Below are 20,432 nucleotides of genomic sequence, written 5' to 3' on the forward strand. Positions count from 1 at the left end.
TTATTCATTGTAGACAGACCATTAGTGACAATACTACCGTTTACAAACTACAGTGGCACCGCCAGTATTTTGGAGCAGGATTTTTGATACTAGCACAGTACCGGTAAACCGTGCAACCCATGCAAGGGGTATTACAAATTATTCAACATTTAAATACAAACTCCTTTCTCTAACTTTTTATGAAATTCTTATTATATGTTTTATCATTTTGTTGTATGTAACTTCACTGTTTTTGTATTTGTGATAATGTGTTTTTAATTTTAGGTTGCCTTTTTTAAATCTGGCTGGGGGCAACAGATAAGAATGAGCTGTTGTGGCTAACTCTGGCTTATATACAGTCTTACTGTTGAATAATGGGCATTGTCCCTGTTAAAATGTATTGTTATTAAAGGTTTTTGTTTGTCAACGGTCATTTTTAAACATTTATTTTTAATGTCAAACAAATATTTAAATCATGGATTTATGATGTGCTTTGAGTACCAACATAATCGCGTGATAAATCTCCCTAGACTTTGCTTAATGATCTATTACATCAAGCCTGCATTCTTGAAAATTCAGCCTAAGCTACTTAGATACACTAAATCCACTTTGGCTGGTACCCTAAATCCAGGAAACCCCTGGAACGAGAGAGAGAGCGCAGCAATAAACCAGAAGGCTGGGGATCTAAACCAAACTCTCTGAGCAAAAAATGATGATGTCATCGACTAAAATAGGTCAGAGGATATGATGCAGGAGCCTATCTATAAATACTGAAATCATCCATTTACATTCAAGAGAGAGAGAGAGACAAGGGAGGGGAACTAGGAAGGATGAACAAGAGAGAGAGAGACACAGTAAATGAAGAAAGACAGGAAGGCAGTGAGATGGAGATGCAGCGAGCCCTGAATCACCTCATTAATACTACATAGGCACTTGTACACCCACTCAGGGCTGCTGTGAGCCGGTGGCAATCGAACAGGAGCAACGCCACACAAACAATCTCTGTCAAGCTCCGTCAAGTTTGAGTTCGCTTCCTCTTTTCTCTAGACTCTGCTGTCTTTGCAAAAAAAATCAGTCACAGTTCTGTGCTCTTGCTTCTTTTACCTGTCATAAGCCAACTTGCTTCTGAAATTCTGTCAAGCTGCTACGCCCTCCTTCACCATCCCACATTACAAAAAAACTTCCACATTTCTTTGAATACTTTGTTGTAACCTTTTTTACCAGAACAAATGTTTAACAGTATACAGTATTTGACCATAGTCTACTCTATTAAATGCTTCTAATCAGTCAATTGTCCTTTTATATCCAGTACTAGTGTGAATAGCTAACTACTGTAGCACCATGTGACTACTGAAAATACTGGAATGACCTTGGAGTACTTCTCTATCCATCTGAAGGTGTACTCACACTAGGCATGGTTGCCTTGAACAGCCTGAGAGCGATTATCACCCATCCCCATTCCCCAAACAGTCCACTTTGCATCAAAACAGGAAGAGAAGTGCTCTCGCTCAGCACAACGGAGATTGCTTTAGTTATCTTGTTGTGAAGTTATTTTGAGTCGTTTGGGACACAGTGACGCTCATAAATGTTTAAGTCATTGTGCTGCACATGTTAGGAGGTTTGCTGAAGGTGGCAGCTGAAGCGAAGAGAGGGGTTTGCATCTTTAATAGACTATGACTGTTCCTGTTCATTGACAAGTAAGAATGAGTTATGAATCCATAAGGAACAGTTCCTTAAAGACCCCAAGAAATCAAAACTAACCATGTGAATTTGTTAGCTCACATTGCTAGTTCTGTGGAGAACAGTTCATCTGTGCATGTTATTAAGAACAAAAGTAAAAAAACAAATAGTTTGCCCTTCTAATCTTTAAATTGAAATCTGAAAATGCACTTCCTGTTTGTTTTTTAGTGAAATGATCAGATTGTGTGGTTTTGGGGTAATGGGCATGGCTAACATACTTAACCATGCCGGTCAAACTGTCAGTTTAGACAACAAACAGAAATTGTGAACAGGAGGTGTCTGTAACAGGAGGTTGTAATAACACATCTAAAACCCATTTCATAATCTTACTGAATGCAAGGCATACTTAACTACATCCATTCAGCCAACAGTAGAAAAAACAAGCCACGTCCACCGTTTGCTCATTCAAAAATCAGTTTCTCTAGGAACTGCGTCTCAATACAAAAAAAAAAAAAAAAAAAAGCGATCACAACTTCTGATTCATTTGGGACTTTTAAGTGACAAGGCATCATTTGTTTTATGCCTAGTTCAGACTGCGTGATTTTAGCCCCGATTTTGGCTCGCCGACAGGTTTTGAGAAATCGCCGACAAATGCCTGAAATCACAGGCAAATTGCTGCTCGTGCACGTGAGTGACAATCACACAGTATGAACGATCAAAGACGCAATCTGAGAGAATCGCCGATGAGTCGCCGATGCCTGCGAGATATTTGGCGTGCTGAAAATCTGGAGCTGTCGGCGATTCAAATCATGCCGTGTGAATTGAGTTTTGACTGAAAATAACATCAGCGATCGCCTACAGCCAATGAGAGAGCAGCTTTCACTTGTGTGTGTGTGTGTGTGTGTGTATAGCTGCTGCAGGCCAGCGGGAGGCTGAGGGAGAAGTTAAAAGTGCTCTTTTTCGGTTTATTTGGACTCACGAAATGGAGGAAAAACTAGTGGAGGTTTGACAGGACTCAGGAGCAACCGTGTCTGTTTGACGGTTCATACAGAAAAAAATTAGTTTATTTTCAACGTTGAGGAGAAATGGCTAATTCCCTTTAAACCCAGGTGAGCAAACATGTACATGTTCTACCCCATTAAAGGCTTCTTTCTCATTATGTAGTTATGAGAACGTAGTTTGGACGAAGTTGTCGGCGATTCTTCCTATAGTAAAGTCATGCAATCTGAAAGCCCCTGTCCCCGATCCATCTTGCAGTGTAAACAAAGCAGCGACGAAACGCTAGCCCAGATAGTCATGCAGTGTGAACACATCTGTGACACGACTACTTTGAAAATCATGCAGTCTGAACTCGGCATTACACTCAGGTAAACTTTGAACTTACACTACATGCGTTCCGCACATGAGCCCATTAGAACCGTGCTCTATCCCACATCTTCCAACCAAGACATTAGTCAAACAGACTGGTCTAGAACTAAACTGGATAAAATATTTTATCTTGACCCAACTTGCCTTCGCTGTACAACCGAACCAGCCACACTGTTACATCCTTTCTGGTTTTGTTAGAAATTGGCTGATTTTTGGAGATCAATAGACCCAAACCCCTTACTGTTTGAAATCCTGCCAGAATATGTTGAATTAAATTCATCACAGGCTGGGAGTGTAGCCTTTGCAACTTTACTGGCTAGATGACTTATTCTTATGAATTGGAAGTCAGCAGTTCCCCTCCTTCTTATTGCAATGGGTTTTTGATTTTTTCATGCACTTAAAATGAAAAAAATTTGGTTCGCAATAAAATAAAAGCCAGAACAGCTCCAGAAATTGTGGAGCCATTTTCTACATTTTTTTAAGAAGGCACCTATATCAATAGTTTTTTTTTCTTTGTATATATTTTTTTCTTTTTTTCTTTTCTTTCCTATTGTTTGTTTTATTATTTTTTATGTTATCTTGTGTGTATTTTTTATGTATATATGCAATATCTGACCTTATTATTTATATACGTACTTAGTGTATAATTATGTTTTCCTGATAATTTCTTGTTTGGTGAATTGTATCAGTGCATGATTTTTATGGCATGTTTTATAAATCTATACAGTGTTATTAAATCTATACAATCTATTTACAGTGTTATTTTCTGTCCAACCCAAGATGAACCTAATAAAGCAAAAAAATAAAATAAAATAAAATATGGCAGTAGTTCAATATAGGACAAAATACATTGCAATCAACATTGTAATACAATTTTCTTATGTAACTGTGAGTAAAATATAACAGCAAAAAAGAAAAATAACAGGGATTTGGGGGGTCAGATGCTCTTGTGGATAATTTAGATAGCCTAGTGTGTGTACACTTTTGAGTATATGTGAAGCGAACCAGTTAAATGGTTGGTTCACCCAAAAAGTAATATGAACACATTAATTAGTTAAACCCACATTGTTCTAATCCCCTGAAACCTTTGTTCATCTTTGGAAGAAAATGTAATTTTATTTTAATTAAATTTGAGAGCCTCCAGAGAGTGCAATGATCCCTAGATGTTCAAAGTCCAGAAAAGGAACCAAAACATTTTATGTGGCTTCAGTGATTCAAATACAATCATATAGAACACTTTTGTGTGGCAAATAAATAAACTGTAAAAACAAATTGAGCCTACGTCTCATCAGGGTGTGCAGCTTACCCTTTAATGCAGAAATGGAAATACTTTTGGAAGAACAAGAAAAACATATAAAGAGCAGGATGAAAGGCAATCATTATTATTCCATAAATGTGGGACTGAATTCAGGGGCATCGTTAGGACTAATCATTCATGGTTTGAAGGATTTTAGTGCATTTCTCACTTTTTTTCTCTCTCTCTCTCTACCGACACCCTGAGGCCAATTTCCTCTATACCTCTAGTTGAGTGTAACATGAAATATTTAAAGTAGTCCTACTTGTCATTGGAAATTTGACTTCAGTACACTTCTATGGCTGCTTTGACATTCTTTAGTATTGCACAGAAAGCGTCTATAACACATGCACACACTTCAGTTAAATGATGAATGGTACTCCTTTCAGTTTTATGCAAATGAAATATACATTCACATTACCAATGATGCAGATTATTTTTTTGTCAGACGCTTGTTTAAGATCCATTTGTTATTGTTATTGTATTGTTGTATATTCATATTGCACTAAAGTTAAAAATGAGTAATATTTAAACTGACTAATAAAATGGCTAATTAAACAGACTGTTTTTCAATTTAAGATAGGAGGCCCCTTTCAATTCAATAACACCAACGATCTGAGATAAAATGATATCAACTGAAATAGAGGACCATGACACATTAGTACGTTTCTGTCTATTAAGTGAGTTAATATACAAAAGCTGATCATTACTCTGCTTCTGGGATTGTAATCACCAAGATGAGGTTCACTGTGTGCTAATGAGCTTCTCGCTGTACATTATCATTTTCCTAATAGATGCATTACCTGCAGCACACTCCAAAATTACCTCCAGATTTTCTAATAAAAGATTGGGTTTTATTCTACTAAAAGATTTACAAAGAGTGGGAGCTGCTGGCTGCTATTGTGTAAACCACAGGGGATAGGGGGGAAGTGTGTGTGTTTGTAAGCACATACCATTTCCCATGCCGCTGACCACAGCCCCGTCACTCACTCCAGATGTGTTGGCATTGCTGGACGGTGCATTGTGAGGGGCCAAACTGGGCAAAAACAAACAGCTGTAGAGAAATGATAAAAAAATTAAATGAATCAGGAATCCCGCGGCAGCATGTCAGACATTTTGCACATTTTATTCCCGTCTCCTGGTGTCATAAAATTGTGGAAAACATTTCACATGGGCGGCTTAAAGAGGAGATGTGGATGTTTATTTGTGGGTGTCGTGCTTTATGTAACACTGACAGAGCGCGCTCTCCATAACACCAATGAATTACACCCTTAACAAAACATTACAAACATTCACTGATAAAACCCATTCAGACACGAGAAAATATTACTAAATGTTCTGAAGCAGATCATTAAAGTGGCTGCAAACCAATGCAAGATTCCTGTCAGTCCCTACTTCTTTAAACATTCTGTCATTCATTGAAAACACACACACACAAACGCACATACATTCAGTGTCACTCAAAACAGCTAAACAAGTCTCTGTGGAGGCTAATTAACCCAAACAAAGGAAGCTCCTTATGTCATTTTAATATTGAAAAAGCTGTGGCATAAAAAACAGCCCACATCACACACACACACACAAACAAGCATCCACCCCAAAACTGTTAAACATTAACACTCCCAACAGTCATGGAAGTGTGTGAAGAAGGGTTCAATTTAGGGACAAATTAGGTTTTTTGAAACTAAGTGAGCTACATCTGAAAAACTTTCCATTGAGAATATTTGTGTATTTGGAAAATGATTCAGTAAGAAGGTAAAGTCAAATAACTTAAAAAATAAATTAAAATATATATTAAAATTGTTTTCATATTTTACAATTAAATAATACATTATTAAATATAAATGAAACTGTGTAATAAATTATATATAATTTAACTTCACTTAATTATTTATACTATATACCATTTCAGTTCGGTCATCTCATTGGTCCATGAACATTTCTTATCTATCAATCCATCCATCCATTTATCCATCTTTATCTGTCTGTCTGTCTGCCTGTTTGTCTATCTATCCACCCATCAATCCATCTGTCCATCCATCCATCCGTCCATCCATCTATCTATCCAAAATATCCATCTACATATCCACCCGTCCGTCCTTCCGTCCATCCATTCATCCATCCATCCATCCATCCATCCAACCATCCAACCATCCAACCATCCATCCACTTATCCATCCGTCCGTCTATCCATGCATCTATCTAGATATCCACCCATCCATCTATCTATCTATCCGTCTGTCCATCCATCCGTCCGCTCATCCATGCATCTATCTAGATATCCACCCATCCATCTATTTATTTATTCATCCATCCATCTATCCGTCCGTCCGTCCATCTTTATCTGTCTGTCCATCCACCCATCAATCCATCTATTGTCCATCCATCCATTCATCCATCCATCTACATATTCACCCATCCATCCATCCGTCCGTCCGTCCATCTATCTATCTACATATCCACCCATCCACCTATCTATCTATCTATCTATCTATCTATCTATCTATCTATCTATCTATCTATCTATCTATCTATCTATCTATCTATCTATCTATCTATCTATCTATCTATCCATCCGTCCGTCCATCCATCCATCTGTCCATCTATCCATCCATCTTTATCTGTCTGTCTATCCATCTATACATCCACCCACCCATCAATCCATCCATCCATCCATCTTTATCTGCCTGTCTGTCTGTCTGTCTGTCTATTCATCTATCCAGCCACCCATCAATCCATCCGTCTAAACATCCGACCATACATCCGTCCATTTATCCATCCATCCGTCCATTCATCTATCAATCCATCCATCCATCAATCTATCCACCCACCCATCCATCCATCCATCTAAAAAGGGGCATAGAGGGGCATTAATGTCCTCCCTTTAAGGACTCCCTCATAACCCAAAAAGCCCTAAGCCCAGCTGTGGCGGCACCATTAAGCTGGTCTGCATGGGCCAATACAGAACGTGTTTACATGAATTTTTCATGAAGGCAGATGGGGAGCGCGCTGTGTATAAGTGTGTGTGTGTGTGTGTGTGTGAGTGTGTGTGTGTGTGTGTGAGCGCGACTGCTCAGCATTCGCAAGATGAAATGTGGGCCAGTACAGGCGTTTTTTACATCTTCAATTATTCTAAGCTGCATGTTCTATTCAGATGTAGGAGAAAATATTTAAAGACACGGGAGGATTCTGGATAAGACATATAAAAGATACATCATTTGTTATGTCTGTACAGTTTTAAAGATGTGTGGTATTTAAGGGAAGCTTTACAATGGTTTACATCAAAACGGTCAAAATTCAGCCTGTGCAAAACAAATCTTACTGGGTCTCATAAAATGTGTGTGCAAAAACACAACCGCTGACCAACTTCCGACACATAAATCTCGCAAAAAGGCAGCTAATAATTTGGAAAGAAGACAAATGATGATCGCTGTGCCTTCATAATTAATGAAAAAGATGAAATATTAAAGATCTGTTATTTTCAATTTAGCGTGTGCCCTGATGGGATTATGTTAAACAGAAGCAGATGGAGGCTCAGTGTGGATTCTTTGTTGCGCTTTGAACTGTGATAAGTTCGGAGATGTAAGCGCATTTCAGCTCTCTGTTTTTCTGTCAGCTTTAAAACTAGGTCAAGCTTTTAAAAGCACACCGCCAAATACATTTTTGATTGACTCATACGTCTGCTAAACAATAAATCAATAAATCACTGATGCCTTAACGGATGTTTGCTCACAAACAGTGACTGAGCTGAAATAGACATGTTTCAAAGACTCACCCGAATCCCTCTAATGACGTGTCAAGCTCCACGAAGGCGGGTGTGACGGAGGACCCGTGGAGACGGATGTCATGGGGCGTCGTCATGGAGACCAGGCACTTGACTCGGGTGAGAGGCACAGTGCTGCCCTCGGCTGAGCGCACCAGACTTCGGCTGATCCGGTACTGGCTGTTGTCCTCATTAATTGTGAAGACGCTATCCGGGCCAAAACCCTCCATGGACAGGGTCATGCTGTCTGGAGGAGCACAAGGTCAAAAAGTACATTCAGGTTGGCTCACTTAATATTCCACTAATAAATACTAGACTTTCTAGGATGTCTATGAAAGACTGATTATTTTAATGTAAACGACAATCAATAGGATGTAATGCTTAAGCCAAGCTTCTGTGAGCTTCCCGATCATTTACGAAAGCATGGAAAAATGCTTATACAATGTTCAGGTAATGTACAAAAAGATGTTCTCTACGGTTTACTGTCAATGTGTCAGCAAAGAGTTTCATTTGAGTCTCAAATAACAAGATATACAGTAGATAGGGTCAAATTCACTTTCTAAACTATTGAGACTTTATCTATCTTGTAATAAATCTGTGACAGTTGACTTCTTAACTACTGCTTCCTTACTGCTATTATTTCGCTTGCATGATTCTTTCAGTTGTTAAGAAGGCAACACATATTAACATTTTAATTTAAATGTCACTCTCAGCAGTGTGGATGGCATCTGAATGTTCGTTATCAGGGAGTCATTGATAAATTTATTACAAAAAATAGATAAAACCACCTTCATCGGTTTGACAGTACATGATCTGCAAATACCAAACGGAGAAAAGTGCTGCAAACAGCACAAGATCTTTAAATTAGTCTTGTCAGCAAAACCTATCGGCTGTTTTACTTGCTTGTTACCCATTAACTTGACCCTAGTTAGCTTAGCATGTATTTCATCGGCTTATATAGGGTAAAGATATCCAAATGCAAACAAATTTTACAATCAGAATCTTAACATAATCCATAACAAAAAACGTTTAATTTACCAAAAACACCATTGATGATTATACATAAAAAATAAACATATTCATTTAAGCATTTCCATTTTGCTCTGTTCTACTGCCACCACATCAGTGTTTAGTTGGACATTGAATATTGCAGTCTGTTTCAGCATCATGATGCACTGTGAATATTTAAAGTGATGTCAGTAGTTTTTATCATTTAATTATTTTTGTTAGTTTAATTTGATATTTTAAAAAACATTTTAAGAGATTGTTATCATTCATTGATTTTCTTTTTGGCTTAGTCCCTTTATAAATCTGGGGTAGCCACAGTGGAATGAACTGCCAACTTATCTAGCATATGTTTCACGCAGCGGATGCCCTTCCAGCTGCAACCCATCACTGGGAAACATTCATACACACTCATTTACACACATACACTACGGACAATTTAGCCTACCCAATTCACCTGTACCACATGTTTTTTTGAGTCTAAATAACAAGATATACAGTAGATAGGGTCAGTCAAATTCACTTCTTAAACTATTGAGACTTTTTTTATCTTGTAATAAATCTGTGATAGATGTTTTCTTAACTACTGTTTCCTCACTGCTATTATTACGCTTGCATTTTCCTTTAGTTGTTAAGAAGGCAACACATATTAACCCATCACTGGGAAACATTCATACACACTCATTCACACACATACACTACGGACAATTTAGCCTACCCAATTCATGTTTTTAATATCTAAAATAACAAGATATAAAGTAGACAGGGTCAGTCAAATTCACTTCTTAAACTTTTTAGACTTGTGGGGGAAACCGGAGCACCCACAGGAAATCCACGCGAACACAGGGAGAACATGCAAACTCCTCACAGAAATGCCAGCTGACCAAGCCGAGGCTCGAACAAGTGACCTTCTTGCTGTGAGGCGAACATGCTACCCACTGCGCCACTGTGCAGCCCAAGAAATAATTATTAGTTCTTCTGTGAAATTGAAATAATTTTTCAAATACTGCCTAAGTGCTGTAACACATTTTAAAACATAATAGTTTTAATAACAAATTTATTTTGTCTTTGCCATGATGACGGTACATATGTAATACTGTACTAGTTATTTTGCAAGATACTAGTATTCAGCTTTAAGTACAAGTTGAAGGCTTAAATCAGGGGTCTCAAACTCGCAGCCCGCGGGCCATTTGCGGCCCTCAGTGCAATATTTTGTGGCCCGCGCCGACCGCTGTACTCTGACAGAATCAGCGGAGCGGGGAGAGAGAGCGCTCCCCGCTCCGCTGATTCTATCCGTACACAGCGCGCTTGTCGCGCACGTTCTGATCAGCTGTGTTATCGCGCGCCTACTGAAGGGCGGGACCGAGGGTGTGTCGCGTCACGGGGGCACTTTTGATCATTTTGAAAGGGCACTTTCTATGCAAGACTAAAAAGGGCATGTGCACTGCACAGGTTGAGCCCTATGTGTGCACGTGCCTGCCCTGCATCTTATATATATTGATATTATAGGTAGATACAGACTGGTACAGACTGATGTGACTGGAGTGGGGTGGGGGTGTTTTTTTTTTTATACATATATACGCCTTTTTTTAGGTGAGGGAATGGAAGTTTTGAGTGAGTTCCCCCACTTTTTTCCCTAGGACTTCAATAAGTCAAAGTACAGGTCTAGACTTAATAATGATCATCTTCAAGCCATACTGAGGGTCTCAACTGCTTCCGCTCTAAAGCCAAATGTGGTTCAGATTTGTGAGAAGAAGCGCTGTCAAGTCTCTGGCAGCAAGAAGTAGGCAAAAGATGCCATGTTCAGAAGAACTGTTCATAATCTTCACTCAATGTTCTATTAATGTTCAGGACACTTCATGTTCAGAAGAAATAATTAAAACTGTTAATAATGACATTTGAGGACTTTTTTTTTGTGAAATCCCTTACGCGGCCCAGCCTCACCCAGACTTTGCCTCCTGCGGCCCCCAGGTAAATTGAGTTTGAGACCCCTGGCTTAAATAGTTTAACTAGGCAAGTCAAGTTAAGTTAATTAGGCAAGTCAATGAACAGTCTGTTATAATTTTTTATTATTAGCCAATAACACTGACCAAAAATAAATAAATATTTATGCCAAACTAAAAGAAATAAGAATCTTAAATATTCTAGCAAATACTTGAAAATGTTCTTGCTTAAACATCACTTGGGAAATATTTTTAAAATTAATTTGTTTAACAAGAGGGCTTATAATTTAGCTTTTAACTGTATGTATTAAAATGGGTTTAAAAATAAATAAAAAGTAATTAGTACTAGAAAACATTAAAATAGTTTAAAACTCTTTCAATGAAATGTAACGTCCCAAATTTTAATAAGATTTTAAAAGCAATCACATAAATTTAACAGGATTTTTTTTAGGTTTACGAATAGTCCTTAATTACTGTAGATTCTAGTTTTACAGGACATACATTCAAAATAAATTAAGAAAAAGTTAAATGAAATTATTCAGTCTGAGCAACTAAATATCAAGACATTTTTTTTATCCCATAAATAGAATAATATGCCATTTTTCCTTCGCCTTCTGTTAGTGTACAAACAGTGCAAAATAAATGCTTGGATGTTCAACGTTATAAATCTGACACTGTAAAAGCAGTAAGAAACTTTCCCTTTCCCTTTTATTCTGTTTAAATTGGAGTTCTCTGTTAAATAACCTCAATCTGAGATAATCTGCTGTGGATATAAGCAACAAAAATAGCCGCTTGCACTGGACCCTGGGCAGACTGAACGAATCCATGGAGGCTTTCTACAAAGCAAGCAGGAAACCTTTAAATTAGCGAGTTCAAAAAGGACTCGCTGGACATGGTGAGAGCTTGGAGAAAAGTAATTTCACTGGTAATTAGGGAAGCTGGGAACTCATCTCCTGCAAAAACCTGCTTCAATTGAACGTCTCGCTGCTGGCAGAGCCGAGGAGAGCGAGAGGAGAATGTTTTGTTTGATTCTGATGGTGATTGATGGCATTTCACCAAAGACCACAGTCAGTGAAGCCTGAAGTAAATGTCCCTCCTTTCACTGGCCCACAGAGAAAATACACAGACAAGAGCACAGAGCACTGACACAAACTGTTTTCGAGATGCCACAAAAGCATACTGACAGTTTGAGCGGTCTTTATGCATTTTACTCCTTACTTCGCATTTCGGCTTCGTAGCTGAGGGAGCTCGGCTTGTGGACCCGGTACTGCTTCAGGAGCTTTTTGTCCCAGGCACCGCAGTTCAGAGGATTTCCTAGTCGTAAAAATTCCCTGAAAAAATGCATAAAAAAACATTGCATTAATAATATTATTATTGATTATAAATAATAAAAATATGTCTGTGCCAATAGTGGTTAGCACCCACTTCAACTCACTTCTTTTTACCGAATTCAATTTGAGTTGCAATGTTATAATTAATTTAACTAAACACCTCATTTGACAAATATCTAAATTAACATAGCATAGCATAGAGTGGCATAGCGAAAGAAAATAAAAAATATGACGTAACAAATGAAAATAAAAAAAAAATTAAAACACAGACATAGCAAAACATGACACAGCAAAACATAACACAGCATAACAAAATAAAGCAAAACATATCATAGCCTAACAAAATATAGCAAAACATAACAAAACAAAAACCAAAATCAAAACATAACAAAGTAAAACATAGCAGAGAAAAAACAAAAGCCAAAACATAACAAAGTAAAACCTAGCAAAGCATAGCAAAACATAACATAGCAAAACACAAACCCTAACCTAACATAGCATAGCAAAACATAACATAGCAAAACACAAACCCTAACCTAGCATCGCATAGTAAAACATAACATAGCAAAAAACAAGACATAACATAACATAGCATAACATAACATAGCATAACATAACATAGCATAACATAGCATAACATATCATAGTGTAACAAAACATAAAAAACAATGTAACAAATACGAAACACAAAAAACATAACATAGCAATACACAACATAGCATAACCTCACATAACAAAACATAACCTAACCTAACAACCGAACATAACATAGCACAGCATAACATAGCATAGCAAAACATAGCATAGCATAGTAAAACATAAAATAGCAAAACAAAAAACAACAAATAACATAAAATAACATAGCATAACCCAACACAACACAACCTAACATAACATAGCATAGCATAGCATAACATAGCATAGTAAAACAAAACATAGAAAAAACAATTTAACTAATACAAAACAAAAAACATAGCATAACCTAAAATAACATAGCATAGTAAAACATAACATGGCAAAACAAAAAACTAAAATTTACGTAACATAACATAGCATAACCTTACATACCCTAACACAACACAACACAACCTAACCTAACTTATCATAACATAGAATAACCTAACAGAACCTAACCTAACCTAACCTAACCTAACCTAACCTAACCTAACATAACATAACATAACATAACATAACAAAATATCATAACATAACATAGCATAGCATAGCAAAACAAAAGCCAAGAGATAACATAACCTAACATAGCAAAACATAGCATGGCATAGCAAAACAAAACCCAAAAGGTAACATAACATAACTTAACATAGCAAAACAAAACATAGCAAAACAAAAAACAAGATAACATAGCATAGCATAACATAACCTAACATAACCTAACATCACCTTACCTTACCCAACCAAACATAACCTAACCTAACCTAGAATAGCATAACAAAACAAAACATAAAAAACATTTAAAAAAACATAACATAACAAATACAAAAAAAACAAAACAGCTAAACATGACATTTTAAAACATAGCATAGCAAAACAAAACCAAAGCATAACATAGTATAAACACAGTATATAACATACACACATGTATACATATATAACATTCATAACATGTATAATACTGTATATAGACACGGCAAAAACAAAAAAAACATAACATAGCAAAACACATAGTATACATTTTAATATACATAGTATACAATAGCTAAACAAAACAAAACATAAAACATAACATAACAAAAGCAAAACTAAAAGCATAACATACATAGTATAACATAGCATTGAAAAGCATAGCTTAACATAATATAAAAATAACAAACATAACATAAACATAACATCATCTTCTTCTTGTGGATGGATTTTTCCTTAGCTGATTTTTCTAACAGCCGCATGATATTTAGTCCAGAACACATGCGGTGTTTGATTCCTTAAATGAGATGAAGTGAATTGTTTTTGGTATGTATTTCTTTATTTATTTTGTAGTGAAGTGAATCTGCATCCTCTATCACGCAACACCAGTCATGCGGAAAATTGAAATCGCTAATCCGCTTGACTTGGAGACGACCCATGGAGAGCTTTGAATAATATTGAGATGTGGCAAATTTGATCATTTTCCTTTTATGCAAACATGCAGCTGGGATAAGATTGAATCAAAAAAGACTCAATCACTCACGATCCCTAGAAAAAAAAGGTTTTAACCGACTCATCTGGCTTTTTTGTCAACAAAAATCATTTTAAAGAAGCTCACATATGGAAGGCCAATCAATAAAAGGTTTGGGGGCAGAAATATGTTCCATTAAGATATCACTCATGAATATGAATAAGCTAAATAAATATCACAGAGGCTGACTGAGCTCATTGTACAGCTGTATACTATATTTTATAAATCATACTGTGTATTATGTAATATAGGTCATGGGTGCCCAAATTTTTTCATATGAAGGGCCAAAAAACAAATATCATTCAGAGCTGTGGCCCAAAAGTGAATATACCAAATTATATTACATTAAATTTGCCGTAGGTAATTTCCTTAATATTTTAAAATAAACAGAAAACATTACTTTAAATATTATTAACTAAAGCAGTATAACTTTTAAAATGATCACTTATTGCAATAAAAAGAAACAATCACATTTTTAGCACAGTAAAGTTCAATGCTGAATACACTAGTCAAGCAGAATCAGCCGTGACTTGATTTGCTCACCAAAGTCTCTGCATTGTCAGGTGATCAGGCATGTACATTTAAACAAAATCTGATTCATTTACACCATTTGATTAAAATATTTAGTTAGATTTTAACAATACAACAAATAAAGGGTTACATTAAATTTAAACTGACAATCTCAAAATCATCCCCACCATTCCCCGGTCCCACTTAATATAAAGTGTACTTAACTACTATGTACTTACCTCAAAAAAATAAGTACAATGTACTTACTGTGTTTATAATGTATTTGAGAACACTTGTGGTGCTTTTGAGTTGGGACAGAGGTTGGGTTATGGACAGGTTTGGTGGTATGGGTAGGTTTAAGGGTGGGTTAAGGTGTAAGGGATGGCCAATAGTGTATTTACAAATATAATTACAAAAGTTAATTACAGATGTAATTACATACATGTATTTAATCAAGCATAAGTACGAGGTAAATACATGTATTTACACAATAAGTACATTGTAACAAACGATTAATTCCTGTGTAAGTACATATTAGTTAAGGCCACTTAATATAAAGTGGGACCCATTCCCTTTCTCTTCTCAGATGGGATGGCGCTAGTTTGGGCATCACTGATATAGATTATTTCATTGGACGTTACAGCCAACAAAAACCCAATTCATTACACAACCAAAACCCACAAAGACTGACCGAACCAAAAACATTGTTTATGTTTGGCAATGAAAAACACATTCATCTGCTCTTTCTCCCATGGAAATGCTCACAAATAGAATACGCACATGCACTGTACATAGTTGTCATTGCAGCCCTGCAACTTTACAGAAACAAAAAAGCTTTGCAATTGAAAAGCTTAAACGGGAATGCTTAGTATAAAGGTAGTAATGTCACTTTTTCTTGAAGCAGATAAACTTACACATTTACTAAACTTTAGGCAGCTGAAATATTAATATAATAATCAGGGGTGCAAACTTGTCAGGGGTGAAAAAGTGACAAACTAGACACAGAGCTGACTAAAACCAGGAAACCAGAGCACATCACACTTGTCCTCAGGTCTTTACACTGGCTCAGTTACATTCAGAAAAGATTTTAAAGTACTATTACTTGGCTATAAATCACTAAATGGTCTAGGACCTCAATGCATTACACATATGCTCACTGCATGCAAACCTAACAGATCACTCAGATCTTTAGTATCAAATGAACTAGAAATTCCAAGAGTTCAATCAAAGCAAGGTGAATCCACTTTTAGCTACTACACCCCTCACTGCTGCAATCAGCTTCCAGAAATGATCATATGTGCTCCAACATTAGGCACATTCAAATCGAGACTGAAAACACATCTGTTTAGCTGTGCCTTCACTGAATGAGCACTGTGCTACGTCTGACAGATCATACTATTATGTCTTTCTTTACTTTTTCATTCGCATTTTAACACATTTTAATCTATTTTTAATCATTTTTATTATTTGTTTTTTAGTTTCTTATACTTGTCTCTTTTATTCCTGTCTATGTAAAGCACTTTGATTTGCCACTGTGTATGAAATGTGCTATATAAATAAACTTGCCTTGGCCTAGTTTACACTTACAGTATTTGTTTGTGTGTGGGGGGGTCAAAAGACAAACATTTTCTACATTTCGTTTTCTTATAAAAATTTGTGAAGCTTGACACATCATTGGTACTAATCGCTACTACTGATAACCTGTCAGGCTTCTGAATAATCCTGCTGTCTGTGTTTAACTGACATGATTTACATTTAGTCATTTAGCAGATGTTTTCATTCAGAAGGCATTCAGCAATTTAACAACAAAAAGCAATACACATAAGCAGTGTTAATTATACTAAAGATCTGTGAACAAAGTGCAAGAGTAATGCCTCATTCACACTAGCAGCGACTTTGTAGCTGCCTGTTGCTCTTGAGTGGCAAACACAGGTCTGTGTAGGTCTACAGCAAAGAGAATACAGCCCGCCTCTGAGCGAGCTGAGAGAGGATCACATGAGCTCTAATGGTTATTTCACGCGGCCGCCATTTTAAAGAACCAAAGCGAGGCTGCGGTGGGAAGAAACCCAGAAGTGTAGGACCAGCACTGTAACCATTGCAGTAACATGCTGTGGACTACAAACCTCCATCTGTGGCAGAGATTTCAAAATGCAAAAATGGTGTAAACACTTTAATATCAAACAGTAATATTAATTTAAACAATTAAAAACAATTCAGCATCAAACAACATGACAATCTCTGTAAGAGTAATATGCTCAAGTGTCCTCCTAGGCTTCATTTCATGGCATGAGGTAAACACCATGGGGACGCTTTCCTGCTTTAGCCTATGTAACCCTGTGAGTGATAAAACAATGCAGTCCTCTGTAGCACACCCTCGTGTTGTCTGTAAAAGTGTTTTCCCGGTACTGAAGTTTTAAAAACGTTAATTTCCAGCTAACATTTGAGCACCGCTAAACGCGATTAAAAACTTTGCTGATTTACCATGGTGTTCAACAGTGATAATCAGTTTACCGCTCTTCACCCAGTGCAAACACAGATACACGAACACTGGAGCGCGAAGCAGTCGTGAAGATCAGTCGAGTCATCAAGCAGATCGCTCGTCTGTGTTTGTACTCGGTAAACAGCGGAGGGTGAACTTATGACCTTCTCAGCTAATCACAGTAATTTCTGTTGAGCACGTGAACACAATGGCAAATCAGCACTGTTTTAAGAAAGCCACTAACAGTGCCTTAAATGTTACCGGGAAATTGACAGTTTTTCTATTAATTCAGTATCGTAACAAGTCTAATATAGTGAAAGAATCAGTTCATTAACTCAAGTTTGAAATTATAAATTTGTTGTCATTTTCTCTTCGCTGATAAGATATACAGCCAAGTACACATCGTTCTTATGTAACTTCCAACGATACTTCCGGGTTTCTTCCCACTACAGACTCGAATTTGCTTTAAAAAATGGCGGTCGAGTGTAATCAGTCTATTGGCTGTCGCTCAAAAAAGTCGCTCTTGATTTGCATAAAGTTGAAGGATCCTCAACCTAGTCGCATCGATCGACACTCCACTGTCAATGTTGCTCGCGTGGATGGAGGTCGCCAGAAGTCTCTCACTCGCCGTTAAAATGGCTTGTCGATTTGCCGTTGTGAGTCGCTCGTAACGTGAATGAGGCTTTAAGGAGGGGGAAGTGGGTATTTTCAAGAGAGAAAAAGGTGTTTCTACAAGTGGTTTGTCAAGCCCACTCACCTTTGTGAAGCACACTTCTTAAATTGTAACATTTTTTTTTGTTTTTGTTAAAAACATTGATGTTAAAACAAGAACATGATTTGCATGAAGCGCATCGGTGTATGTGTGTGTGAGACTCCAGTGCTTTCTCGGTTTACCGTTACATGTAAAACACAGAGCTCTCTTATAATTGGCAGGGAATCAAGTGCTTTTAGGCTTGGTTTTTAGTTGACATGTCTGCATGAGCATCCTGACCTGCTTATGATGGAGTTTATGAAGCATCAAATCTGCTGCACATCCGCAATCTTGTGTAGGCCAACTCACTAAGTCTGTTCAAGAGCAGATGAGTGTTAATGTATCAGCGGCAACTTATTTTAAACTAAAGTCCTTACACTCCTTGTCTAAACTCAATTATTGGTTCAAACTCTTGTGCCTCATCATGTTTTCTCCCCTGATCTCTAATGTTTGTTTATGGTGGGCGTTACCCGTGGTTGGTTTGAGGGCTGTTGATTGGAGAGAATAAATATGTGCTCACTCTATTGGTTAGTAAGTCTGTCACGCAAAGAGGACAGCCATGTATGTGCTCTCGGACAGAGTAAAAAAATGTTTTATTCATATCACATTCATATTGCAGCCTTTACGATTAGACCCCCCAAACACAATTAGTTACCAATCTGCTTGATTTACATATTTCAAGATGAAAATGGCGAATTACACGGTAAAGTGACAAGTTTGCACGCCTAAAAATGCACACCCACATTATAGTTTATATATATATATATATATATATATATATATATATATATATATATATATATATATATATATATATATATATATATACATATACATACACACACACACACACACACACATACTATAAATATATATATATATATATATATATATGCTTTCCAGTGTCCTTTAAAGAAATGATTACCATAATAAAACTGTTCTCACCTGAGCACCATTGGCTCCAGAGCCTGAGATGCCAGTCTCTCAAACATCCTCTGCAGTGGAGGGTGGAGTGGATGATCTTCATCTCCTAAAGCGCAGCTACAGCGCTGCAGCAAGCGAGAATGCAGACCCGCTTCACACAGGATCTGCTGGTTCCTCTCTGAATGCACCAGCAGCTGCAGGATGTTAGCAACCGCCAGCTGCAGGTCCAGAGCATGCTGAGGAGAAGAGCAAAGGTTAAGTGAACACACAGGTTGATACTTAAAACACTGAAATGTAAAACTTAGTGGAACAAGCCTAGCACAGCATGCCACACGGCAGGTAAGTTATCAGGCTAGTTAAAAGACAACAAAATCAAACAGTCACTGTGGGCTATGCAGTTGTATTCAGTATCATATAAAAAAAAATATCTCTTAAAATTATCCATCCATTATTTTCCCTAAATATACATTTTTAACAGTTTAAAATAAAAAAATTATCTTAAATACTTTTAATAGTTTAAACACTTAAATAGTTTAAAATTAAATAAATCATGTTTATTTGTATAGCGCTTTTCACAATGTAGACTGTGTCAAAGCAGCTTAATATAGTTACCCTAAAGTCCAGATTTCAGAGTTAAAGATTAGTTTAGGTTTAGTGTATAGACTTTATATTGCCACAAGTTTTTTTTTTTACACCATTCAACTCAGGTTATCCAGTCACTTCCATGACCATAGGTGCATGAAATCAAGCACCTAGACCTGCAGGGGCTTTAAACATTTGTGAAGGAATAGGTTGCTCTCAGAAGTTCAGTGAATTGAAGCATGGTACTGTGATAGGTTGCCACCTGTGCAATAAGTCCATTCATGAAATTTCCTCACTACTAAATTTTCCACCATCAACTATTAATGGCATTATAACAAAATTAAAGCAACTGAGAACCACAACAACTCAGGTCATGTACATTCACAGAGCGGGGTCAGCAGATTCTGGGGTGCACAGTAAACAGAATTCAACAACATTCTGTAGAGTTAATAGCTACAGACCTCCAAACCTTATGTGACCTCAGATTAGCTCAAGAACAGACATAGAAGCCCAATGTAATGGGTGAAGTACAGTAACTCTTACAATGACATTGTCATTTACATAACATTTCAAAACATTTTGAACAATTTCATGCTCCTAATTAGTTTTGGCATGTCCCTTTCCTGCTCCAACATGATTGGATAAGTGAG

The 20,432-nt window shown here is 36.9% G+C and overlaps 1 protein-coding gene across 37 annotated transcripts in view; it reads right to left on the reverse strand.

The window, feature by feature from the left end:
* The window catches only part of wdfy3 (WD repeat and FYVE domain containing 3), a 147,924-nt gene that overhangs the window by 68,888 nt on the left and 58,604 nt on the right, over nucleotides 1–20,432 (reverse strand). For all 37 annotated transcript variants that reach the window (XM_073951250.1, XM_073951245.1, XM_073951247.1 and 34 more), the window contains 4 exons: nucleotides 19,222–19,436; nucleotides 12,251–12,363; nucleotides 8,097–8,331; nucleotides 5,275–5,375 (listed from right to left, as the gene is read on the reverse strand). In XM_073951250.1, the coding sequence (XP_073807351.1) occupies nucleotides 5,275–5,375; nucleotides 8,097–8,331; nucleotides 12,251–12,363; nucleotides 19,222–19,436 (664 nt within the window). The remainder of the gene's footprint in view (nucleotides 1–5,274; nucleotides 5,376–8,096; nucleotides 8,332–12,250; nucleotides 12,364–19,221; nucleotides 19,437–20,432) is intronic.

This window comes from Danio rerio, chromosome 5 (genome assembly GCF_049306965.1).
Source record: "Danio rerio strain Tuebingen ecotype United States chromosome 5, GRCz12tu, whole genome shotgun sequence".
NCBI classification, from domain to species: domain Eukaryota; kingdom Metazoa; phylum Chordata; class Actinopteri; order Cypriniformes; family Danionidae; genus Danio; species Danio rerio.